Here is a 12,604-nt window from a genome sequence, read left to right on the forward strand (position 1 = left end):
CGAAATACTCACATATGCATATAGGGATGTTCGCTGACCACTGGTTGTTGTCCTGGCAGGAGATGCTTTTCTCTCCAATCAGCTCAAACCCAAACTGGCACTCAAACCGCAGGATGCCACCGTTCAAGAAGCTGTCGCCCTCCCTTATTCCGTAGAGAGGCGTCCCGGGATCACCGCAGCTCTCCTTGTCTATTTCTATCAAGATTGTTGACATTCTTGCATTAGGGCCAGTTAGTACTTCATGTTTGAAAGGGGACATATTAGCAAACATTTGACTTTTGTATGACTTGTAGAGAAACAAGCTGTTTATTATTATTTTTTTTTTAACGTGGCGTCTCTAAATCATGGTTATTTCCTAACTCCCACGATAAACAAGGTATCACTGTAATTGAATCTGTGCATTACCTGCTTACCGATCAACTGTGACATTAAGCAACAATGCAAATACAGTATATTGTCATCTGCCCACTTCCGAAAATGTGTCTTGAATCAAGCCGTTTTGCACTTCTGCCCCGCCGTGACGTAACGTTTGATATCCTGAAATAACAACCGCTCCTCCGCACCGACTTTATCCGTCGTCTTTGGTGATGTATTGACATGCCACATGCATGCAGTGTACTCTATAAAGCGCTTACTCGCTGAGTGAAAATGCTTGTATTGTCCCACGGAGCATTTGGTTTTTTTTCCCCCCCCCGACACTGAAGTAGAAACTGCTGTAGTCAGGGTTCTGACCCCCCCATAGTCGTCATGGTAATGAAAGCCAGACTGGCCAATGACCCAGCAATATACGTGGTGAGGTACAGTAAAGAGGCACCCACTTTCATGAGACAGGGTCAGTCCCTTTAGGCGGGCTTATTTCAGCGAGACAATCGGGTCTGTAAAGGTGTGCCATAGTTCTTGATCCTCTGGATTTTTCGACAAAAATACCCAGAGACTGTGAACAGGAAATACATGCTGCGTGTGTCCTTTAAAAAATCTTGTGGGACATCGCTGTGGGTGTCACACAGACACACACAAACAAACCAGTGGGGAGAAAAGAAGGGCTTCGGCGTTGGTGGATTTTGCTTCTCACAGGGGACAATACGAAGGATGCATCGCCCCATCGTTTTCTCTTTTTAACGAGATGGCACACCTCACATTCGTCAAGATGCGGTGTTGGAAAAACACTTAGAGTGTGACTCACCGTTCGTTGTCTTTTGCCCAAGCAAGCGACAAGGCTGCTTGTTAAAAACGTCGCGCGTTTGTGTGAGAAATGTAACCTTCGCTAGGAATATCATGTCTTTTCAGTTTAAAAAAAAAAAAGCCACAGAAATGTGGACATTATTGAGGATGAAGAGCGAAAGGGCTGAGAAAAAAAAAAGCTGTTTTCGCCAAAGGCAACATAGACCAAAGTCATTGCTAAATCCAATAAAGAAGAGGATATAGGGCCCATAAAAGATGACCGGATTTTAGTCATTTTCTTGTTAACTTCCCAACTAATGCACGGGGGTACATTTATAATGCTAGCTGGGAGCACTAGTCAAACTGTTTGTGGACCATTAAGGTCTACGGGAAGCAACCGCAACATGAGATAAATTTGCTCTGGAAATGGTTGCTGAAAGGATCTGAGGGAACCGTCCAAGGGGAAAGAGGTGAAGTGAAAAACATTCAGTTGTGGAAGCGCATCAGAGGAAGGAGGAAACCCGAGTGCCTACAAACTCAACACAAAGACTGAAACCCAGAACCGCTAGATCAGGGGTGTCCAAACTTTTACGGAATTTAATTATTTTTCTTTTTTATGAACTTATTAAAAACACGAAAACCAATCAAGCGAGCAAGCAATTACATGTTGTTTTTAATTTGTTATTTTGAAAATCTGCTACGTCAAGGACTTGTTGTTAAAGCTGATACGGCAAATAAAACTGTGGTGACTCGCGGCCCTGCATGCCACTACAATAGATGCACAGCTCCACTGAGCAGCAGCTGAATCGCACCTCCACATTTAGAACCAAAGCAACTTGCTGACTTTTTCGACGGTCACACTTCCAACACTGCCATGTCAAATGTTATTTTTTGTACGTTCCGCGGGCCATTAAAAAACAGCGGGCGGGCCATAAATGGCCCTTTGACTAAAGTTTGTACACCCTTGATCTATGTGCTAGATTTTCTAACCACTACACTATAGTGTATTTTGTCATCAATCCATTTATTTTATTTATTAATTTTTTTTAGTAATGTCCTCATGAGAGATGTTTTTGGAACGTGGGCCGAACCAAGACTCCAAGCCGGATCCTGTCACCTGCACGGTAGACATACAACCAGCGACCAGCCTACGGCATATTTCCACGTCACATTCAATCCTATCACTCTCCCAGCGTTGAAAGAATTGCGTCTGCGTTTGCTGCGTCAGACGAACGACTCCGGGTTCGAATCCATCACTTCCCGCGCAGCGTTTCGAAAAGAATTAACGTCGTGAGCCTGGCGATAAGGTTAGACGGATCCCCGTTTGAGTCCGCGTGAAATGCCACCGTCTCGCCATCCGTCTTTCTTTAAAAAGTCGGCGGATGGCATTTGTGTGAATGTATTTGGGCTGGGATTCTTCTGCAGCGCCATTCCTACTTTCACTATCATTTACAGGACAGGGGGGGGGGGGGGGGGGGTGATGTGCTTTTGCTGTATGTCCACTTGCATGTGCGTTTTGTGATGTATTGCATTAATTTCCACCGCCATGCCACCGTCTTTATGAGAGACGCCCACTCCACCAATCACGGCACCCGACGCACAAGAATGGAGAGGAAGAAAAAGGACTTTTGGAGGAATATTTATACAGTACGGCACACCCACGGCGTCTGTAGCGTGTGGAACAAGGCGCCTTTACGACGTGCATGTACAGTATGCAAAAAAAAAATGCATCTGGGGATTGCGCCAGCAGTTCGCCACTCATTTAATATTCCATCACGCCGGGCTGAGTTGTTCACGCGAATACGACATGCAATGCGTGCCAGTATAAATTGACACTTAAAGATCCAACAGGGAACGTAATGGATTTTAGGAGGATAATGAGATTTGGGCAAAGGGGGACAGGAGAAAGAAGAAAAAAAATGGTGGTGGTGGTGGAGGGGTGGGGGGGGGGGGGTGCATGCACAAGTTGCTTTTGTGACCATTGTGAAATTGATTTGGCTTCTAGGATGCTAAAAGCATCGGGTATCTACGCACGCTGAGCTTTTTCTCCATGCAATAAAATGTCCGTTTTCCCTCGTCTCTGTTGCTTTTACATGCTCCAAACAAAGGCCAGGATGCATTAAGAAATTAAGTCAAACAATCTATAAACCACTTCTAGAGCCACTTTTTACATGGCCTGTGAAAAGCCGTGATTTAACTATACGGTGTTTTTTTTTTTTTTTCCTTTGTTTCAGTCTGGGATCGACAGCACCAAACAGGAATTTTCTGACTTGTGGGCGATTAAGAATATATCTCCGAGATGGGACTACACTGTTTTCAATGACGAATGGCTTGGTCAGGATTTAAAGTTTAACGCCCAACACTGATGCCTCCAGTGTTTGATCATTTAAACTGGGCTCTGTTGTGGAAAAAGAGCACGGCTCACTTTGTACACATTGCCTTTTTGTTTCCGACTTGAGAGGTCATATTAAGCCAGAAAAAAAAAAGATGGTCGCCTTATGCCTCCATTTGCTGTTAACTACAAAAAAAAAACGTGTTGATTTTAACCGTGGCTAGTGTAAGTCCTGGAAAGCCCTGCTAAAATTGGATGTCAGACGGCGTGTAATAATTGGAGTCTTTTCTTTGATCCGGGCATGTCACCAGGCGAGAAATATCATTTTACTCTCCTATGCTGCAGGCTTGCGCTCTGGTCAACAACTGAGTACACTTTAGTCGGACATCTCCCGCATTTGGACTGTCCTCATTGCGTTCTTCCGTCAAAAATGAGTCCATCTGTAGTCATGTTGGCGGAGGCATTATGTGCATGTGTGTCATCTCTATGGTCAGAAAAAGCAAAAAGACACCTGACCTGCTAAGTACGTTCTCCGTGCCGATTGGCTGTCGGGCGGACTGGGCCAGCCTGAAATAATGATGGAAGGATGACTGACAGACTGACCTAAGCACCTCTGCTAACATTACAGGTAGCATGGTGATGACACAAGCTGAAATTACTGTTAGCATAGTGGTAACATGAGCTAAACTGTTAGCATGCCACTGTTAGCGTGGTAGAAACATAAGCGAATGCCAGAAAAAAGGAAACATGAACTAATGTGCTTAGCATAAGCCGATGACATGGTCAGTAGAAGGAATACTGTTGCTTACTGTTAGTTTATTAACAGAGGTTAATAATTCATGAGGAAAAAAAAATCATCATATCCTGTTGACGCTGTTGTGATGAAGTAAGCGTTTGTCCTTCGCAGGTTACCTCCGCAGCACAAACACAGAAGCCCGACGGGAGACTTATCCACTGTAAAACAAGTGAAATTTATTGTGGCGCCATGGCTGCATATTTTATAAAGTCATATTTCAGCATCTTTTGCTGTCCACTAAGCGTGATTTTGAAGATATGCATAATTAGGGACCTTCGCTACGGCACTTTTGGGGGTGCCCTGAAGGGACCCAAAAGCATTCACACGATTAAGTTTTTTTCTTTGCGTGTCTGTGTGTTTTACGAGTGACAAGTGGCTCTTAATGAGCTCAACAATGCTCATAAAAGATTTGTTGTCCTCCGAATTATACACCGAGTGCCAAATTAAATTAGAACTTGTCGGTCTCTCACAGACCGATCCTCCTTGTTGTTAAAATGATCCCACGTGGGATCATTTTTATTAGTTTGGACAAGTCAGCAATAACGTTGAGCTACCAAATTCTTTTTTCAAGAGGGATTTGGGAGCAACACGGTTGGGTCTGTAGAATGTCCGCCCAGCCATCAAAAGCAAAATTGACAAGGAAGTAAATCTTTTAGGATTTGCCGATTCCTGAAAGTGTCTCTGTGAGCGAGCCATTCTGAATCTTGCCGTATTGTCACATCACAAGTCAGCTCATTTTCAGAAGACATAACACGCTCACACAGTATTTACTGCCGATGAATTGGCGGATGGGCGGGGCCAAGATCTACTACTCGCAGAGCTACTTTCAAGCGACGGACCGAGTACATGGAAACATGATCATATCAAAACTAAGCGAAGCAGAGCCACAGTGTTGTTGGATGTACCTCCCAAAACAGCCCACTCTATACAAGGACGGTCACCATAATCTGTTAAAAGACACATTGACATCTCTGGCGCTAATATAAGAAATTAGATGTTAACAGCAGATGAAGAACGTAAAACAAAAGCTCAGAAGAGATGGAATTGAGATGAGGAACTGATGGAGATAGAGGAACATCCCCAGGAATTACGGTGTAGTAATATGAGATTTTTAACCTTCCAAGATATGGCATGTTAACCAATTGAAAGAGGAATGCCACCTCAAACCCACATAACAGTCGATGGCTTTGTTTCACGACAAGACCGCTTTTTCATGCCACTGAGACTGCTGACATCCTAAAGCGCAAATTCATGCATGTGCTCGTATATGTCTCTCGTCGGTGCAATTATATAGGTAGCTAAGGAGCTATATACAGAATGAACTGTGGTAAGGATCCATATTTCAAATTCTACATGTAGGACTGTGCAGGCCGAGTGACGGATGGGTGGATTCATAGTGCAGGCACAAAGTCACTGAATCTTTAATGCAAATTTTATGTCAATAATGTTGCAGCGCAGCCTCAAATCTATAGCGAGGGGTGTGTGTGTGTGCCTAGTAGCTGGCAGCGGAGACCAAGTGTTGCCAGGTGGGTGAACTTTGCTTTAATAATAGATGAAAGGAAACAAGAGGAGGAAAAGAAGGGAGGAAAATCAGACAGAGAGAGTGAAAGCGAGAGAAGCAGGAATAAAACAAGAGGATAAAACTATCAAGGTAAGAGCGGCAGGTTGCTTACTGGACGACAACAGAGCACAGGACAAAACAAAAAACGCGAAGACGAATACTGGTGAGGGCATATCCTTAAGGGGATTTTGCACTTTAAAGGTTCTTCATTCATGGAGATGGAAATTGAAGAGGTTGTGTACTTGAGGATGCACATTTGTCCGGAGGTAATGTGAGATGAAAGAAGCATACCATATGAAAAGTGAAGCATTGTACTTGTAAAGTTTGCCTACATGGAAGACCGTCTACTTGTGCCACTGTCCGTGCATGTCGATATGTACTCGTCAAGCTTTCTCAGAGGATTTATTTGTGGACGTTTTTGATGTCGTCTCCTTGCGAACATGCGTACTTACCTTTGTAGTTGATCTTAAAGCCGATGGATCCGACGCTCTCGTCGGACTGCAAGTGGAGCCACATCTGGTGGGTCATGCTGACAATCAGGTCGGGTACGAAGCTGCCCGACAGACTGCGACACAGCAAAGACATGACACTTTCACTCTAATTGGAAAGAAACGGATTATTTCTTCGACAGTAATGAGACGATCATCGCTGCTCGTAATCGCGTTTCCGGTGCGGGATATTAAGCGATAATAGTACTTACACCTGCAGGATGGTGGTAGGATCCCCCACCTCGCCTCCGTCCCCGATGGTCAGCGTGTCGTAGGCGATCTCCAAGTCGAACTCCTCAAAGTTAATCTGGATGACCTGCAGGAAACAAGAAACCATACACAACGGTAGGATCGGATTTCTTCATATGTCGACCACACGCGGACGACCCCTCGTGTTTATCTAGGACTTGAAGCTTCAGTAAATTGAAAATCAACCACTTCTTCCTCAAGGCAATTGCGTTCTTTTGAGCCATGGTTAGAAAAAAAAGGCATTTGGCATAAGACCTATTCAAAAATAAAGCATAAGATATCACTGAATTAAAAAAAAACAACAACAGGCCAAGGTCTATTGCGAATGTGACTGCTCCAAAGAGTTCATGAATGCATCAAGGTGAGGAGAAACACAAAGCTAGAGAGACTCTGATCGGAAATTATTCAACGAACACTTTCTCTTTCATGTGAGACCATAGAGAGACAAGAAGAGGAAACCGGAGAAGGAGAAAGATGACGGTCACCAGGGAGAGGCAGGGTGAAGGAGGAAGGAGGGGGGGGGGGTCTAATAATGAGCACATCTTTGATGCTCGCCGAGAACTGTGTAAGAATATTTCAAACTTGAGTTCACCCTCGGGGAGAGATCGAAGGGGTGCCTTTTGCTCTTCCTCTATGTTGCTAGAAGGGAATTATTTTGAGATTTCCCGATTCAATATCCCGCTTGGGGACTTCACAAGCCCTCTCCCCGGCTTAAATCTGCCGTTAAAGAGTGGCGATATTGACGTGACCTGAATGACAACAAACAGTGCAACCTGAGCGTTCCCGATGCTAATTTGCCTTGTTAATGGCGATACGGGCCTTTCACAAATCAATGGATAGTCAGTCTTTTGCACACGTTTTCACCTGGCTCATGCATTTTGCCGTTTAGTGCCAAGTAACAATGCGGAGAGAAAATCACAATTTAAAAACTCCCGTGGGGGAAAAAAAAGTGAAATAAACTTCGCTAAGTTCGATTTTAAACTCCATAATATAGTGACATGGCGAAGGATGTCTGTTACTTGAAACATAGTGTGCAAGAATAACCTCTGGCAATGAGTAGTCTGAAGATATTAAAAGTCTAATTCAAATCGACTGGCCTTGACTTAAACAAGAGCCCCCCCCCCCCCCCCCCCCCGAGCAGAAACAGACACGGCTTTACTCAGAATTGGAATATAACTTGTGGGGGGAAAAAAAACTTATAAAATGAGCCAGGTGATGCTGACCGGAGTCTAAAGGAACGATTGAGATCCGAACCAAGAGCTGCCTCCTGATCACATAAATCATTGTTCAATCGTATTCGGAACACATGTCGACAAAATAATCTTGGGCAATGAGCCATATGCTGCAGCACCAAGTCGAGCGACATTAAACAAGAGGTGCCCCCTGATCACAAACATTAATCAAGTCTAATGAAATAATGTCACGTCTTTGTTCATCGTAGTTGCTTGTTTTTGCAATCGTAGTGCAGCCTCGACTACACCGGAGACAAATTCCTTGTGTGTTCTACATACTTGGCCAATAAAAATGATTCTACTTAGGGTCCCTTCTGCAATTGCTCACTCACACTTGGAACATAGCGTGCAAGAAGAACCTCGGGCTGTGAACCACATGCTGCTTCATCAAGCCAAAAATGTGTGTGAGACGTTTGCTACATAGCGAATGACAGCTTCAAAAATATGCTCCATTTTGGTTGTGCTGCACAACGCGCACCGCAAATGAGTCTTCACTAATTGCTACAAGGCTGCAAATTCAAATCAAGTTGGAAAGGGAAACCGAAGCCTCCAAGAACGGCGTCCTTTGGTGCGAGCTGTTGGTGTGATGGAGGCGTGGCCAAAAAGCAACACCTTATTATTCGCACAGCATGAAACATGGCAAGAACGCAACCACAGTGCACCCGAAAGGCAGGCGGGTCCAACAGGGAGGCGGCGCGCAATGTCTGCCATGAAGTATGGAGCTCAGAATTCCTTTCGGTGTAAAGTGGGTGTACATATTTCTCCTCCTTTCTAATTGGTCGCCGGCCATGCGAGCATCCGTCTCTCGCTCCGCCGTCCTCGCCGCCGCCGGTCCGTCACCCGCCTCCTCTTCGACGTTCTAATTGGCCGCATGCACCCTTGCTTCTCACCAATCCGTCTGCGGCCGCTGACCAATGAGCCGGCAGAATTGGATTTCTACATGACGAAGCGCCGCCTTTGCTCGTAACAGCGAAAAAAAAAAAAAAAGTGGGTCTAGAATCAGTGATGTAAAGCGGGCAGGGAATCTCGTGAACACGCACTGTATCACAATTCATATTTTGTGCCATAAAATACAGCAGTTTTTTTGATTGTCATTATGTTAAAGTTTTTTGTTTTTTTTAACAGTAGCAAATCTAAATTCACAGCTGGGCACCTTCAGTGTAGTACCACATTGCGCCACAACATGTCAGGCAGCACTGACGACTATTTAGAAAAGGTGTCATTAACTCTTTCACCGCCGAAGACATTTCATGACTACAGACGGAATTAAAAAAATGTACTTAATTTTAGTAAGCCAAATACGAACAAAAAAAATGTTGAGATGAGAACGTACATGCGAGCCGGTTCGAACATGCTTCCGCGCATTGCAGTCTCCTGCCAATGGCAAACGTTCATCAACTACATTTGTCAACCGACAGACGTGGAAGAGCTTGTTTTTGAAATTCGCATTGGTAAACCACTGCAATGACTAACAGAACACTGGAGATGGCAGCTTTGGATCACTGTGGGCTTGAGACTAGCACAGCTTTTGAGTAGAAGATAAAGATTAGGGGTGACTTGTCACATCCATTATGAGGGAGAAAAATGCAGAAATGCGATAAGTCGGACCCGGAACGTGAGAAAGATGACAACGTTCATGGAGTGAATGAGGAACGACATGTAAAAGTCGAGCGGCGAGTCAGTGTCGCTCAGGGATGTTTCTCGGTTGGATATCTGTAAATATTTAATAATTGATGATGGATTTTCATTTTGATTTTTACCCAAATATCGGATGGGTGCCTTCAATTAAGTAGAGACTTAAGCACTCACCGCCACCAATGTCATTCAGTGAATATTCAACATGGCGGCTGCGTGGCCGAGCCTCGCCGCCTTCCGACGGCGACGGCCGGAGGGGGCGTATGAGAGGAGCGAAAAAAAAAGCAAATGAAAAGCCGAGCGAGGGAGAGCGGGAGATGGGGGTGGGAGGATGAAAAAGAATGAAGAGGAAGGAGGCAGCACTGCTAACGGCCTTACTGCTCCGCCATCCCCAAGGTTAAATGAGAAGAGGGGCAATGAATTGGCTCTAAAGGCTCATTCCGCTCAAACTAAATGAAGCAATAACGTCAGAGAGCCATAGAAGGCCATTAACACTTAACCCTAGCCGAGGGAAGAAAGAAAGAGGGGACGGAAAGAAACCAAAGAGGACAAGTCAGCATGAAGAAACACGCCGGTCCTCATCGTCAGAGATGGTCGCATGAGTGGAACACCCTGCGCTTCCTCCCCACGTAATTTGATCGTTTCAGGCTCCTAATGAAGAAACCGAGGAGAATTCAGAAGGGGCAATTTCCAGGCCCAGTCGGTGTCACGACCACCATTTTTCTCTTCTTCTCCTTTGTCTTATGCTCATGCTCATTTTTTATTTCCTTTTCAGTAGATCCAATATTCTCCACAAGCTGCTCCTTCTTTACCCATCAGTGTGCTCATTAAGAGCAAGCCATCGCAAACCCGCTTCCAGCTATTAAATTTACCTCAAGTTGGATTACCACATTTCAGAAAAAAACTAAAAGTGCTGTAATATATAGTTTTGCCACTGTAAATGCATCACAGAGATAATTAGGAGAGGTTGTGTTAACTTTTCCATACTTAAAAAAATAATAATTATAATAATCGGAAGCAATAGTAGCCGAAGCAATGAGAGGACGGAGAAACTAGCTCATGACAGGGCCTGCGGGGTGTGGCTTTCCAGAGGTGAATCTACAATCTGATTTGCCAAATAGAACCAGCGATTTTTGTAGTGTGTGCGTGTGTGTTGTCGCCACCTGCACTATAATATATAGTACATAATTCCGAAAGGAACAAACTATAAACTATGAATCTGTAACTATTTTTTTCCATTTTTTTCATCTCCTCAAAAAATCCCCACAACAAAAATCATGAAAAAAAAAAAAAAGCAAAAAGGTGATTCATAAGAAATCAGCACAAATTCATCACATTAGGTGTGTATCATCTTATCTTTTGTAACAAATGGTTAAAAAAGTACAACCCGGATCTGGGTGACTCTGTTTGAACTCACGTTAAAAGTTACTGTATTGTTTCCGAACTTGAATAATGTACGACGTGCCGGATAAGTCTCCCTTCCATTTCAAAGACTAATGCTCTATGGCGTTAAAAGCTTTCCGGATTCTTCTGCGAATTGAACTCCGGCGGGAAAGCGATGACACTTGACTGACGGCAGTGATACAAAATCCATGAGCAATATGGTCCATTTACATATTGCGATTTAAAACGATGAATCTTTCTTTCACGTGCCAATTCACACGAGTCTCATATGAATACAAGAAAAGATAAAAAGTGCCAGGATGTAAAAAAAGAAAAAAAAGAATAAATGAAGAAAGAAGGATATTAGGAGTGAAATTAAAGGATTTGTCACTCACGTGTCATCCTTTATCGTCGGCTGCTTCGAGGATTGTATTAAAATGTCTCCATTTTTATTGTCATTCACGCACGGAAATACAATGACAACTCATCATTTAACTATTAGGCAAGTTATGGCTGCCTTTTTTTTTTTTTTGGAGCAAATTTCCATCTTTTCTTTTTTAAAACGAGCCTACCATATATTGTATCACTCACGAGTTGAAGTTAGAATAAAACTACCACAAATAAATTAAAATTGGGATGACTAAAACAGGATCGTACAAAATGTGAACATACGACGACTGCCTATTGCCCAATGGTTACTACATTTAAAATAAGACAATCCCAAAAAGATGAAGCTCAATCCTCAAAAAGTTGCACAAGGTTAAATAAGATGACCAAAAATATTGAACAAGTTGCAGAGGTTAAAACAAAACCACCACAAATCTCAAAAAAGAGGCGCAAGGTAGAAGAAGAACACCAAGACCAATAGCGCTCTAAATCCTGCAAACATTGACCAAGTTAAAATCAGACGACTGGAAATTGCCTAAAAGATGCCGAAATCGAAATTTAATGAACATTCATCTGTAATTATGGACTATGAAGCACAGTCGCTAGCTCTCAAATGAGAGATGTATTTGGAAAGTTGCTTTTACGCTCCAGAGAAAGTGTGTTACGAATGTGTGCGCGTATGAATGCGCGCGCGTGTGTGTGTCTTCTAAAGCGATTGCGTGTCTGATGCAACAATGACACAGCTGCGCGCATTCCACGAATAGCAACGATATTCCCTTCCAGGCAGCTATGCGAGGCCGAGCAATCGCACACTTGATGTCTATAATCACCGCATCGTACTCGACAATCATTATCGAAGGACATTTTTCAATTATTTAAAACATGCTGGTTGGTATGTGCATTAAAGTTCCAGTAGATGTTAACTTGGACGGACTAGCATTGTGTTTCTGCATCGGTGGAGCTCAGTGTATAATGAAGAGGTTCACAAAGACTGCCATGAATCTTCCAAAGGTTCCATCGGTTTGACCATAAATCCCACAAAATGTGTGCAAGTTAGAATAAGTCTCCAGAAAGTGGCCGTTGAAGATGAGACGTCCATAAAGCCACCAAAAGATGCGCAGGTTTCAAAGACTACCAAATAACTCCGAAAAGATGCAGGTAAAAACAAGGCTACCGTAAACATCTCAAAAACTTTACACGGGTTCAAATAAGACCAACATTCATCTTCTAAGAGTTGTTTTGGAGACATGACCGATGCAAAAACATTCATTTGAATGGCCACTTGTTTTGTTTTTTTCTTCTTAATGTATTGCAGTGGTATCCAATCAGGACTCAGAATCGGCAAATACTTAAAATCAATGACTCAGACTCGGGCTTGGG

The 12,604-nt window shown here is 43.5% G+C and overlaps 1 protein-coding gene across 3 annotated transcripts in view; it reads right to left on the minus strand.

The window, feature by feature from the left end:
* Positions 1–12,604, minus strand: part of csmd3b (CUB and Sushi multiple domains 3b) — a 182,976-nt gene that overhangs the window by 55,705 nt on the left and 114,667 nt on the right. For all 3 annotated transcript variants that reach the window (XM_086136556.1, XM_086136555.1, XM_086136554.1), the window contains exons 11-13: positions 6,551–6,654; positions 6,303–6,415; positions 13–195 (exon numbers count right to left, since the gene is read on the minus strand). In XM_086136556.1, coding sequence (XP_085992682.1) covers positions 13–195; positions 6,303–6,415; positions 6,551–6,654 — 400 coding nt within the window. The remainder of the gene's footprint in view (positions 1–12; positions 196–6,302; positions 6,416–6,550; positions 6,655–12,604) is intronic.

The sequence above is a fragment of the Hippocampus guttulatus genome, chromosome 18 (genome assembly GCF_054856545.1).
Source record: "Hippocampus guttulatus isolate MCC_2025c chromosome 18, RoL_Hgut_1.0, whole genome shotgun sequence".
Taxonomy (NCBI): Eukaryota; Metazoa; Chordata; class Actinopteri; order Syngnathiformes; family Syngnathidae; genus Hippocampus; species Hippocampus guttulatus.